Source organism: Mirounga leonina, unplaced genomic scaffold (genome assembly GCF_011800145.1).
Source record: "Mirounga leonina isolate KUSES-001 unplaced genomic scaffold, KU_Mleo_1.0 Mir_82, whole genome shotgun sequence".
NCBI classification, from domain to species: domain Eukaryota; kingdom Metazoa; phylum Chordata; class Mammalia; order Carnivora; family Phocidae; genus Mirounga; species Mirounga leonina.
In genome coordinates, this window is record NW_023270825.1 from 1,672,468 (window position 1) to 1,686,869 (window position 14,402).

Below are 14,402 nucleotides of genomic sequence, written 5' to 3' on the forward strand. Positions count from 1 at the left end.
GAAATTACAGAAGGAAAATAAATGGCCTTCAACATCTGACTCAAAGGTGGCATCTCTGAAACCTTCAAAGGAAAATAGCTTCAGAACTGATTTTGAAAGAAATGGCTGAATATCATTTTGCAATATCTGAAAATACTTGAAACAAATATCTTACTAATTGCTTTCATTAGGGAGCTAAATCTTGGAATCCATTACAGAAAAAATAACTCCCCAAATAGAGAACATTTTTACATCTAATTTTCATTCTAAGAAGAAACAAATAGCCTAATAAAAGGAAACTAACAAAAGCAACACCCAGTCACCATAATTTAGTGTCAAAGAAACCCTTCCAGAAGGCACTTAAAATGTACGACAAACACTACCTAGCTATTCATCAATCAGCATCCTGAGAGAGGAAAATGGCACCCCCACTTCTCCACTGCCCCTCCCACACACACACACACACACACTCACGCACACGTGAACCGGCCACATGCGCTCCCACAACTAGGATGAACGTGCGTACCATGGACTCATAGGGCTCCTCCGCGAGCTCGGCGTAGCCCTCCTTGATGAGGACGTCTCTTACGTTGACAGTGTCCTGGGCCCCCGAGCAGCGGTAAACATCCACGTGCAGGACGCTGTGCACAACAGAGAAGACCCTGACGAGGAGCGCGCAGCCGCTCACCAGGGAGGCAAACCGCTGGCTGGCCCCACCGCTCCAGCGCTCACCACACACGAGAGACTTTGCAGAGGGACGCATTTTGCAAATCTTAAATTCCAATGCCTACAGGACAGAAGAGCATGGTTGACCCAGCTTTATAAATGAGTGAAACACTCACCCCACATACTGCCGAAACGTGGCCCTGAACATGGATCTTCACCAACATTCTCATAAAAATCCCACTAAAAACTATTTCGGTCCATTAACAGATGAGTGGATAAGGAAGATGTGGTGCAGACATACAACGGAATGTTACTCAGCCATCAAAAAGGATATGATCTTCCATTTGCAATAACATGAATGGAGCTAGAGAATATTATGCTAAGTGAAGTAAGCCAGAGTGAGAAAGACAAATATCATAGATCTCCCTTATACGTGGAATCTAAAACACAAAAGAAACAAACAAAAAGCAGAGACAGACCAAAATACAAAGTGGGCTGCCGGAGGGGAGGGGGATGGAGGGTGGGCAAAACGGGGGAAGAGGCGTAGGGAATAGAGCTTCCAGCTACGGAGTGGACAAGGCACAGGAACCAGAGGTGACAGCTCGAGGAGTGCGGTCTGGGGTATCACACTCGTGCTGCACGGTCACAGACGGCGGCTACCACTGTGTGAGCACAGCATGAGTTTCAGAGTCAGGACTCGCCATGTGGCGCATCTGAAACCAACATCGTATTTTGTGTCAACAATAATAAATAAGTAAATGATTATATACATTTAAAAAAAATTGGGGGGGGATTTCACAAAGTGAGGATTTCATAGGTAAAGATACTGGATGTTGCTTTTTCAACCCAAACAGACGTTTGGACGGCCTTCTGAACGGTTTCCGTACCAACAGAGAGCACGCAGGTACATCTGGCCCACCCAAGTTCTAGCTGTTTACAACACAATCAAAAACCTCAGAGAAAGTATTTGAAATTAAATTATTTCAGTTAAACAGCTACTTTTTTGCTAAGTGTGAAAGCACTCTCCATATATTTTAACTCACTCCACAGACAATACTGACAAAAATGTCTGTGGCAATACATTTTTGGAAAAAAGCAGAAATCAAATTTGGCCTATATGACCAAGCAAGTCCCTTCCCACTCTGGGACCTGGCCCCTATCTGTGGGCTGAGGGTAGGCCGTGTGACCTCGAGAATCCTTTCCAGCTTACACATTCACTCCCAGCAGCTTCTCTATCTTACCTGAAATGGGAGTTCAAGAAGGTGACAGGGAATCTCCATTAAAAGATCCAGATCTACATGAGATCTATTACCATAGTCTACAAAGAACACCTAGAGAATAGGGAAAGGACACACTTTAATATGGGGTCAGACACCGCACGCCACCTGACCAGTGGCCACACAAGGATCTACTCTAGCTCCAGAATCTAGCAGTCTTACGACAGGAGCTAAAATCCACATATCACTGAGAGAAATAACTTTTTATGAGGCTAGTTTTCTAACTCAAATGATTTTATATTTAATTTCCACTTAAAATTAGAAAAGGTTTTCTGTAAACTGCTACAAGTTTGTCTCATTTCCCTTTGAGTGATTAGTTACAGAAAAACACATACCTCAGCAGAGTTCCCAGAAACATAAAGGATTTGGGCTCTGAAGTATCTATCTTTATCAAAATCAGCAAAGGGAGCCAGACAGACCAAGTCTGGATGTGGGTGGATGGGCAAGGGCACCAATTCCAGTTGGTTTATTTCAGCGGTAAGCTTTTTCAGAATCCTGGCGTTTCTTTCATCAATTCTATATCCCCAGAAGTGTCCCACCTCAACGACCTAAAAAAGAAGGAAAAGGAGCAGAGATGGATTCTAGAAAGGATTTCTATGTCAAGGTTATCATATGCTCACACCACAGGGCTGACATTCATACTACACTTCACAAGCTGGATTCCCTGGAACTTAAGTAACTCTACAGGCTTTGAATAGGTGCTTACGAACAAGAGGGCTCCCTGGTCACCTGCAGTGAGGACACGTGTGTCCCAGACCCCCTCTCAGAGGTGTGAGACTTGCCAGCACACGAACACATGAAAGGCTCTGAGAGGGCACAGAAGGCCAGACTGTTTCACTCGAGATGGGCTCCAGGCCCAGCCCACAGAGTGCAGGCAGGACCAAGGGCAGCGAGGGCGGGTGTGCTGTGAGCGCAGCCCCTGAAGGATCAGTGACAAGTGGGAGAAGAAGGAGCAGGTGTTCCTTGGAAAAGGGCCTCCCCGAGCACCTCCCGCCCACGCTGCCAGGCACGGACCCACGCCGGCTGCCGCTTCCCAGTCGGCCCGGAGCCCAAGCTTGTGTGTGAAGTCTCGTGGTGAGTGTAGTCACAGATTTACCAGGAAGCAGGTATGCATTTCCACTGACATTTTATTTGAAGAAGTAACAACCACACCTTGAAGAGTAATGATGCTGACGCCAGCTTTATTGACATAAACTGAATTACACAGCCATATGTCACTACGCCAATTAAAACATTCACATGTCTCACGCTGCCAAAATTAATGTTTTAGCATCTTAAACGGTACCTAACATTCTAAAAATTACACTTTGATTCTAGAATGAGTATTTGTGTTTCATTCTGTGTTGTAGCCACATTTCAATTTAACAAGGACAGAAATTCAAACCCACCTGCATTTACTTGATCACTAAGGTGCACATGCTGTGCGTGCGCTATTTCATGTCTACAACATGACGGCTCTAGGTGAAGACGACAAAAAAGTTCTAATGATTCAAACACACCATCTCACCTCTGTGACATCAATTGTTAAGAAGAGATCTGTGATTGCCCGGGATCTGTCTAATGTGTTAAATGAGACTTGCACAGGATCTACTGTCTGCTTCTGGAAGTCCACGTTCACCCTACGTAACATGATTTAAAAAAATAAAAAGTCAGGTATTACAAAGAAAACGTACTTCCGTATGTGAAGTTATGGCCCCAACTATTCCAGTGCTTATACAAGAAAAGAACATTTTAATAAAACACCTAACCTGGAGATGACAAATTTGATTTCATCTCAAAGTTGAGTTTCCGACAGCTTCCTGAGCTGCCCTGGAGGTCCGTGCAACCCAAGAGTTACACGCTACCCTTCAACAATAGATTCTAAAGGTCAAGACTCTTACAGAAGATCAACTTTTAAGGGAACACATTCTAAATCTAAGACCTGCAGTATTTCCTAATTTCTGGTTTCAGAGGTGACTCTGACCTTTCCAAAAGTACCAGAATCCATGCCCTGTTCAATGCTGTTAGAAAAGACCTACATGATTTTCTGATAAACCAAGGAGTTATCATTCATCCCTCAGGACAATAAGAGAGTAAAAGCTAAAGTTCAAGAATATGAAATACAAATTTGATAAAAACAAAATATCCCTTTCCTAATGCTTTTATTCGAAGAAGAAGAAAAATTATACAAGAGATCCTGACCCAACTCTCTCTTCAACTTTTCAGACCCATTTCTGAAGTAAGAGTGACTCAGGCAAAGTTACCAGAAGAAAAGATCCTCCCTGTGTTACAGACCTAACCCGCTGCACCCCCAGAGTCTCAGAATCTAAACCTCCCCCACGGGATGAGATTCAATGGGACATATCTCCCTTTCTCATCAATTCCCCCAAATTCCTGTCAAGTTCCTCATAAAATTAAAAAGGTCACAAATAAGAAAGGATGACCGAGAATTCCTACACATGGTACTCAAAAAGTGTGACCAAAAGGTAAAGGAATCCTTCATAAATCCTGAAGGGTGATTTAATTTGGCCCAAGAAAAGAAAATCCACATGCCCAACGACAGCTGCCAAGTGGTGAGTGCCACCACGCGGGGCCAGCCACATGGGCAGCCCAGCCTTCCTGTTCCTCCACGAGGAAGGGGCAGCTTGTGCTGGCCAGCCCCCAGGTGCTCCCAGCTGCATCTCTGTTTTGTCCTACCATCTGCTCTGATGAGAACAGAGAATACGCCACTGTGCTTAAACAAAGGAAATGAGGAACTAATATTAGGTCTAATCCCTTCTATTTAAACTGAGAATTACTTTCATGATTCCGCTAAATCTTCTCAACAACCTTGTACAATAGGTACCATATCTATTAAACAGACACAACTCAATAGGAAAAAAAATTATTTAATGGCCAAAAGTCTTAAATAGAGATTTCTCCAAAGACGATACACAAAAGGCAAACAGGTACATGAAAAGATACTCAATATCACTAGTCATCAGGGAAATACAAATAAGAACCACAACAAGATTTCAGCTCATGCCTGTCAGAGTGGCTATCATCAAAAAGACAAATGCTGGGGCACCTGGGTGGCTCAGTTGGTTAAGCAACTGCCTTCAGCTCAGGTCATGATCCTGGAGTCCCTGGATCGAGTCCCGCATCGGGCTCCCTGCTCGGCAGGGAGTCTGCTTCGTCCTCTGACCCTATCCCCTCTCATGTGTTCTCTCTCTCTCAAATAAATAAATAAAATCTTTAAAAAAAAAAAAAAAAGACAAATGCTGGGGTGCCTGGGTGGCACAGACCCGGGTTTTGGCTCGGGTCGTGATCTCAGGGTCGTGACACTGAGCCCCACGTCAGGCACAGAGTCTGCTTAAGACTCTCTCTCCCTCTCCCTCTGCCCCTCCCCCCTCAAATAAATAAATAAATCTTAAAAAAAAGACAAATGCTGGCTTGGATATAGAAGAAAAGGAAACCCTTGTGTGCTGGTGGGATTGTAAATTGGAACAGCCACTATGGAACACAGTATGGACAATTCTCAAGAAATTAAAGAGAGAACCACCACATGATGCAGCAATTCTACTTCTGGGTATGTATCTAAAGGTAACAAAAACACTACCTCAGCAAGACACCTGCATCCCCGCGTTCATAGCAGCATTATGTACAACAGACAAGACATGGAAACAATTTAAGTGTCCCTCACTGGACGAATGGATAAGGAAGTTGTGCTATATATATATATGCAGTGGAATATTATTCAGCCATAAAAACAAGGAAATGCTACCATTTGCAACAACATGGATAGCTCTCGAAGGCAATATGCTAAGTGAAATAAGTCAGACAAACACTGTATGGTCTCGCTTACATGTAGAATCTTTTTTTTTTTTTTAAGAATCTATTTAGGGGGCGCCTGGGTGGCTCAGTCGGTTGAGCGACTGCCTTCAGCTCAGGTCATGATCCTAGGGTCCCGGGATCGAGTCCCGCATCGGGCTCCCTGCTCGGCGGGGAGTCTGCTTCTCCCTCTGACCCTCCCCCGTCTCATGTGCTCTCTCTCTCTCGTTCTCTGTCAAATAATAAAAAAAATCTTAAAAAAAAAAAAAAAAAGAATCTATTTAGGGGCACCTGGCTGGCTCAGTCATTAAGCGTCTGCCTTCGGCTCAGGTCATGGTCCCAGGGTCCTGGGATCGAGCCCCGCATCGGGCTCCCGGCTCTGCAGGAAGCCTGCTTCTCCCTCTCCCACTCCCCCTGCTTGTGTTCCCTCTCTCACCGGGTCTCTCTGTCAAATAAGTAAAATCTTCCCAAAAAATTAAAAAAAAAAAGAATCTATTAAAAAAAACACTCAGAAAAAGAGATCAGACTTGAGGTACTAGAGACGGAGGGTAGGAGAAGGGGGAACACGAGGAAGACGGTTAAAAGATACAAACTTCCAGTTCTACGGTCAGTCAGTCCTAGGGAGAGAGTGTGCAACATGGTCCCTACCACTAACACTACCGTAAGACACACAGGAAAGTCATTAGGAGAACAGACCCTAAGAGTCCTCGTCACAAGGATAAATTTTTGTGTTAACTGAATGTCCTGTGGTAGTCACTTCACAGTGTAAGGAAATCAAACTGTCATGCTGAACGCCTTCAACTTGCACAGCGATGGATGGCAATTATTTTGCCATAAAACTGAAAAAAAAAAAAAAAAAGATGAGAAAAGCACCAAGGTTCAGAGAGGTCAAGTAATGTGCCCAGGTACACACAGCCAGGAGATGAGGAAACCAGGGCTCTGGCTGCAAGGTTCATTTAAACGCAGCCTCTGAAACTGCAAAAGCAGGTGGACAGAGGCCTGCCCGGCCGCCTTCTGAAATACCTGGTGCTCCTGAGCTTTGAGACAGCCCCTCCTCCTTCCACCTTCCCTTCAATCTCCTCTGCAGAGTGAACCTTCAGTTCAAGGGAGACTTTCAGCTGAGACATCTTAATTGCCATATATACTGCAGGAAGAGTTTTAAACCTCTCTGTTGGATTACGTGAAAACTCCACAAAGGCTCTGCTCCATAAATGGAAAGAAAAAATTAGTTTATCAGGCACCTGGAAAAAAAAAACTAAGTGTGTATTAATTTCTCTCAAGATTAGACGGCAATGTTCAGCTCCATCTCCCCTTGAAATACCAGTAACTCTTCACTTTATAATTAACCAAGAAGTGTTTCCTTAAATGAAAATTATTTACTTAAATAAAAATTACAATGATGTACCATTAAAGTAAAACCATATATCAACCTTATATATAATGCAGATAATGCACAATAAACACTAAACGCTAATGAGATTTTTCAGCTACGAAATCTTAATTCTCAAAATGAACACAGAATGACAGCTTTTTGAGTTTTGGAGGTTTTTCTACTTTATTGTAAAATAAAACACAGATAAGATAAAATCACACAAATGAGTAGGTTCAGTGATCTCTGTGATCTCCCTCCACAAACACCATCGAGTTTACCACCCAGTCATGCTGATGAACATCCCACGCTACCTCCCCCTCCCCCACATCTCTGGGCACCCCTCCCATCCCTTTCTCTGGGGAATGAGAACCAAGCATGCACTAAGGGTGTCTGCTGGGCATTTCCTGGTATAAAGAAATAAAGCTCCAAGTTCACATTTGCTTGTACATGAATGCCCCTGGGCCAAAACATCATACTCATGCAAACAGATCTATGACCCCTGCAAGTACTGTCACGGAAATGTGTAACCTGAGCCCTGGAAAGGACACAGCCTTGAAGAGTGTCAAGCAGGTAAGAGAGTTAAGCCCCTAACTTGGCTGGCCTACTCAGTGTGCATCCCTGTGCTGAGCCTCTCTGCAAGCTGCATTTGCTATCCTTGGACAGCTGGCTCTCCTCTGCCCTCCTCACCCGCCTCCTGGTGGACTCACTGCCGAGCACGCGCATCTTATCTTCCCCCTGGCCTGTGCCCAATTCGTTAACCCCTTGTCCTGTCACCCTTCTCTAGAGGGCTCCAGAGTCCCTCCCTCAGAGGCAGTTTCTTTCACACTTGAGACCACACTTCCACGATGCTCATCTTGCAGCAGAATTCTGAAGTCCCGCCTGTGGGACCCCCGCCCACCCTCCCCCCACCAGGAGTCAGCTCCTCACAGCCCCTCTCTGGTCAATGCTGTCTCGAAGACCTGCCCTCCTGGGCCTGCCTCTCTTCCTTGTCCTGCACATGTGAACAACGCCAAACCCAAGAGAGCTTCTGTCTCACCTGCTGCCTCCTTTGTTTCAAATGTTACCTCTGGTTTAGGTCACTACAAAAGGCCCCTCTCTCGTCATTCCCTGACCAAGTCCTACACAACAGTGCAGCTCAGAACACTCAGGGGTCTCCACATGCCCATCTATCATGCCCATCCTGACCAGGCAGCCACAAAGGACCATCCAGAGCACAGCACCTGGCCTCCCACCACACAAACCTGACACAAAGCCAGCGGCTGGCACACACCCCACACTCTCCAAAGTCCCAAATGGGCTCACACTGGGCTCCTACTGGATCAGCACCCCATCCTGCCCCACCAGCCACCCCCACCGTCCACCTCACACACCTCCTCAGTAAGTCCCCCAAGTGAACTGCTCCTGAGGCCCAGAAAGAGTGTCTTCTGACCACCTGGGCCTCTCCCACAACATTTCACGACAGGCAAATGTCTACAGAACCCCACAACTGGGTTGAAAGCTTCATACGGGAGGAAAAGATGCATCCATGCACTTACTACCTGTGCCCAGATGCCCTTCACACCTGACACAGATTCCTCACTAAAGCGGGCCCTGCACAATCCCAGAAGGAATCCAGCCTTCACTCTGTCAAATAGTGATTCATGTCATTCTTTGCCTTTAAACACCTGATGCACAAGAACTGTTCCTGGTATAACCAGAAGAACACAGTAACTTCGCCAAGTAACTGACATGACATTGCTACGGTGACTAAAATGCCAGAAATACAAGGAACCACGCAAAATAGGATTAAAATACCTTTAACAAAGGCTCAGACAGGAAGAAAATGAAACAAACACAGAATTCAGCCCAGTGATGAAGATCAGTGAGAGCCGAGACTGCAGGCCACTCAACCCATCAAAGAACGCCCACCCGTAACTGGAACCTCAGCCAAGGCAAATGGACTTCCAATATTCAAGAAAGAGAACTTCACTGTGTGATTCCAGTTTTAAAGAAGTGATTCTGTAAATGCGATCAAAAATTTCACTGTAATTTGTATTAGGTACTTGAAAAACCTTGAGATATTTTAAGCTTAATTAGTTAAAACTGTAACGGTTGTTAAAAGAACTTAGACTTTGTTAGTGTTACTACGAATTTACCATGTGAGCACAAGCACAAGCCAGGGGGAAGATGCACGTGCTTACACGCTTACAAAGAAAATCAATATATTAATCATAGAAACAGAACTTAAAATGTTTGAGGGAATTAATCCAAGCGGAAAAGGGACTGAATGTGCTCAACTTGAGTTACTGGACATCAGTCAAAGAAAGAGTGGAAGTGTTTCTTGTTCACTAGATTTTACCAAGTTTTATAAATGAAATACGATTTATAGAACACCAGAAAAAAATATCTAATTTTAAAACTAAAATTCAATTTAAAACTGTAAATAGGGATGATGAGCAAGATGGCAGAGGAGTCAGAGACCTAAGTTTCACCTGGTCCCAGGAATTCAGCTAGATGGTTAAAACTGTAAATAGTCTTTAAGCACAACAGTCCCTCTTAGAAATAAAAACTCAAAGTGATACTTCAAAACATACCATCTTGTTTCCTTTATCTGCAACTAAAATAAGGTGCAATATAACTGAGTTTTTGCATTATCTGTCTTCCAAAAATATTTAGAACATATATGTTCTAAATAACTACAAGCAGATAAACCCTACTCTGGGTCCTCTTTGTGGCCCTACTCGGGACACCCCATGAAAACCTAGGGACAGGCGCAGGCTCCAAGCACCCGCCACAGCACCCACGGCACCACGGAGCCTTCTAGTTATCAGACCACCGAGCTCCCCACTTAGCACCTTTAGGAGCTCACTCGGTTGACAAGGAAGATAAATCACTAATGATAACAAGATAAACCAAAGCTCCGTTCCAAGGTGATGCTGAGCAGCCCGAATAGAGGCCCATTTCCACGTGCACTCAGTTTTGTTTTAAGAATTAGTTCCCCGCAGACATGAACACGTGATGGCTCTTTCATAACTGCAGCTGTTACACAGAAATACATGACTTACTTTGCACCATCAAATACAATGGATTTGACTTGACCACACTGTCGAAAGAGGGACTGCAGCTGTTTATAGTAGAGAAATCCATAGGGGGGAATATGCTTCAACTGTAACACACAACACAGTATTCGTCAGAGCTAACAAAACATTGTAACGTTCATACGCTAAAGCTGCTGCACGTTATCTAGTTCACAAAAACAAAATTCACTGTCTTTAACCACAATACGTAGACTCTACGGTTAGGTATTTAATGACTGATGGCTTTTACATTACAAGTAAATTTTGATGATAAATATTCGTTAAATAAAAGATAATTCTTTCTCTGTTAAAATAATCCAAAATCTAACAAAAAATAAGAGTTGTATTTTATTTTACCTTCAAGTAAGCAAGCTGACTAAATGCATCTCTTTAAAAGACCCTTTTCTAACATAAGGAATAATGGGAATATGGGGGGGGGAGCACAGCACAGGTTAGGGACGGGGGCACTCCCACCACCACAGCCCAAAGTAAAGCACCCTGAGCTGCTGCAGACCTCTCCTAGCCCCGAGTGCTCACTTTCCCTCTTCTGTCCCAGTAATTCCTGTTCCAGGCTCTGGCTCTGGCAGGAAACCTGAGGCCCCGGCTCCTTGCCACCAGGTCCTGCTTGTCTCAGGACCCACCCTGGCCCCACGAGAGAGGCGGTGGGTGGGCACGAATGTCTGGGCTCTGAGCTGTCTTGCCAAGTCTCCTGAGGCAAAGTATGGAGTCACCCTAGGACTCAACCACCCCATGAAGTAAGGCTGATGGTAAATCCCCACCTCGAGGGGCCAATGTGAGGCTCAGAGAAGCATGAATACAAAGTATGTCATAAAGGGCTTCTCAGGTGAGTGTAGGGTCAATACTAGCTATCATTGGGTTTTTACAACATACACAGAAAACAAATTTTTGGCCCCCAGAGTGCATGGTAAACAGGCTGCCTCGTGGATGGAGGAGGCAAGCACAGCTCCATGTCTCAGGAGACTCCTATGGGATCCTTCTCCATGTACACAGGGAAGGGGAGAATACCACGAAGGGATTCGAGGAAGCCAACCAAAAGAACCTAGTCCACCCTGAGGATCCACAGGAGCAGAGCCCCCAGCAGCGATAAAAGGCTAATGACCACCTTTTAAATTAAAACCCCTTCCCTAGATATGAAGTGCATCTCAGCGGCCTATCTCCAGCCTAAGCACCAGCAACTTTTAGGCTCTTCAAAGATCTCCACAAGTAGTCTGCGACCTCTAGTAATCTGCGACCCTCCCTGCCCCGTGCATGATCTCTCCAGCAACTGTGAGGACATTCACAACAATAGGGAAAGCTGCCAAGATCGAGCGCTTACTGTATGCCAGCAAGTTTGGCCAAGTGCTTTACACCTCCCCATTATCAGAGAAACTGATGATGGAACCAAGAAGTCCAATAGAATTCCAATTCCTGCATGCTTTATTCCGGTTGTGCTTCCTGAGGTTACCATGTGCTCAGGTTTAAACAAATGGTCTACAAATGTTGATCCAATGGTCCAAGCCTGTGGCTGATTATCAGATTCACTGAAAACATGTGTTATTTAAATGCTAATTTTCAGGCCATTCCTTCTAGTTCAGATTCTGTAGCATGGGGCCCTCAAACATGATTTTTAAAATAAACATTCTCTGGGTGATTCTACTGGAATACATTCAGGTCTGGGGATCACATTCAGGTCTGGGGATCACAGTTTAAATCCCAGTATGAAGCTGCCAACCAGTAACATTTTACACTTTGTGTGAAATGAAACTGTTAACTAACAGTTAACAATTTCATTTCTTAAACTTATGGAGAAGTGTCTTAAATCCTTCAAAACAGCATATGATCAATCAGCATTAGTCATAAACATGTAATTTCTCAAGACTTTCTTTCAAGGCCAGGTCTGCAAAAAAGGAAGCCAGACTGAGGAGCAAGTAGATGTGAAAAGGTCAAATAAGCCATAATATTCACTTTAGGGGGGAAAAATCCACCAGGTCCTTATAAATTGGGAACAATTGGAGGGCTATAACGTTCTGCAGTAGCCACACTGAAATGGAGCTCCTACCACGATGGTTGTCTTTGGGTCTTTGCCAGCCAGCTCCCTCACCGCCATCTCCTCATCAGGCTGTCCGAAAGTGAAGTAATTTGGGTAAAAAGCACCCGCCAATACCACCTGGAAGAGAACTGGATTTTCATGAACCAGCAACATTATTTACCGATCTCTCTCAACAATACACTATTCTCTTCCCAGAATGATATAACGAACATCTGTAAGGTAAAAGAGGATTTTATATAAAAATACTAGACCCTCTACCAATCAAGTAGAAAGTCACAATTCTGATGATTTCACCATTACTAACAGAAGCACTCTGGACATGTTCTTCAAAAGAGTTGGAACCCGTCTCAGAGGGAAGTTTAAGAAACAGTGGTAGTTGAGTGAAGGTGCGAATGCCTGTACACACTGTCTCACCCGTTGTCCGACATACTCACCTCTATGGGGCCAGGCACCTCTCCAGGCCCCAAGAAGCACAGCCAATATGTACTTCTAAATAGCACTCTGCAAAAAGTCCCTTCGTCAATCAAAATACTCCACTGGAAACATACACTCATGGAAGACTCTCCCCGGCCTCAAGGCAATCTGACATCCAGAAAAACAGTTTTCCAGCATCACTTCATTCACAGACATCCACCTACAACCCAATTCTACATGCTGATGGGTACAGATGTATTCCTTCTCTGAACCCCAAAGTAGAAGTATTAGCCCCTTTGTAGGATACACTTCCCTCTACACAATCCCTGTAAGATCCCATCTGACAAGCTAGCCTGATCATGTCCCCTAAAGTTAATATTTTCAGTGTAAGGGAATAGCTACGTATGTTGAATAATATTAAGAACATTTTTAGTTTCTTAAAAGCAAAAACCCAAGGACCTCTCCTGAAGCAGTAACGATGGCTGGTATGCTACGGAAACATTCCCCTGGAGACCAGCAATGGGGCTGGATGACCAACTTGATGACATGGAAAACCTACACTATGCTATCCCCAAAAGCAGTGTGAACATCATGGGCCTAAAATCTCCTGAGGCATGATTTGTATCAGAAAGAAGGCGTAGGTACTTTCTCAACCATGACACTTAGCAAGGAGAAGGGACAAGAACAGACGTCCAGGGAACCCCAGCACACCTGCAGGATGAACCGCTGCTTATATATATACTCCTGGTCCCTGACTGGCCTCCGAGAACCAACATACATGTTGAACTGGGAGACCCTGTTCTTCAATTCTTCATATAATTCAGCCACCTGAGAAAAACACATGGAAATATGATGTCTCAAAGTACTTACGCTACTCAGAATAATAAAAACACTGAAAAGTAAGTGTACAATGCAGAAAACACTCATATCTATGGGATTAAACACTGCATTTATATATTTTTTTAAGATTTAATTATCTGACAGAGAGACACACAGCGAGAGAGGGAACACAAGCAGGGGGAGCGGCAGAGGGAGAGGGAGCCCGATGCGGGACTCCATCCCAGGACCCTGGGATCATGACCTGAGCCAAAGGCAGACCCTAACGACTGAGCCCCCCAGGCGCCCCTAAACACTACATTTATTAAGAGTCACCTTATTAAAGATGAATGAATAAGAAGATAAATAAGAAATGGAAAGTATGTTCAATACAACACTAACAGAACATACCAGGACACAGAACCATACGTCCTTCACGATCCTTGTAAGTGCACAAGCACACGCGCACACACACACGCACACACACACACACAACCACTACAAACATGCACCTACAATGCCTCTGGGCATCGCAAAGCATGTAACCAGAACCATATCCTCTGCTTTAAGTCCTTTACACACCTCAAAACCTCCGCATGGATGTGTACTGCTTCTGTGATTAAAAACAAGATGAGAACAGGGGTGCCTGGATGGCAGTCAGTTAAGTGTCCGACTCTTGATTTTGGCTCAGGTCATGGTCTCAGGGTCGTGAGATGGAGCCCCGCATCAGGCTCCACGCTCAGCTCAGAGTCTGCTTAAGATTCTTCCTCTCCCTCTGCCCCTCCCCCCTCGCTCTCTCTCACACAAAATCTTAAAAAAAAAAAAAAAAGCTGAGAACAGGGTTGCTGGAGGGACGTGGGTGAGGGATGGGCACTTGTTGGGATGAGCACCAGGTGCTGTATTAAGTGATGAATCACTGAATTCTACTCCTGAAACCAGTATTACCCTATATGTTAGCTAACTAGAATTTAAATAAAATTAAA

At 44.5% G+C, this 14,402-nt stretch overlaps 1 protein-coding gene across 1 annotated transcript in view; it reads right to left on the reverse strand.

Moving 5' to 3' along the window:
• Positions 1–14,402, reverse strand: part of TDRD9 (tudor domain containing 9) — an 89,931-nt gene that overhangs the window by 24,749 nt on the left and 50,780 nt on the right. The window contains exons 20-27 of the mRNA XM_034992976.1: positions 13,315–13,431; positions 12,199–12,306; positions 10,128–10,228; positions 6,735–6,911; positions 3,430–3,541; positions 2,258–2,470; positions 1,887–1,976; positions 506–766 (exon numbers count right to left, since the gene is read on the reverse strand). Of these exons, the coding sequence (XP_034848867.1) occupies positions 506–766; positions 1,887–1,976; positions 2,258–2,470; positions 3,430–3,541; positions 6,735–6,911; positions 10,128–10,228; positions 12,199–12,306; positions 13,315–13,431 (1,179 nt within the window). The remainder of the gene's footprint in view (positions 1–505; positions 767–1,886; positions 1,977–2,257; positions 2,471–3,429; positions 3,542–6,734; positions 6,912–10,127; positions 10,229–12,198; positions 12,307–13,314; positions 13,432–14,402) is intronic.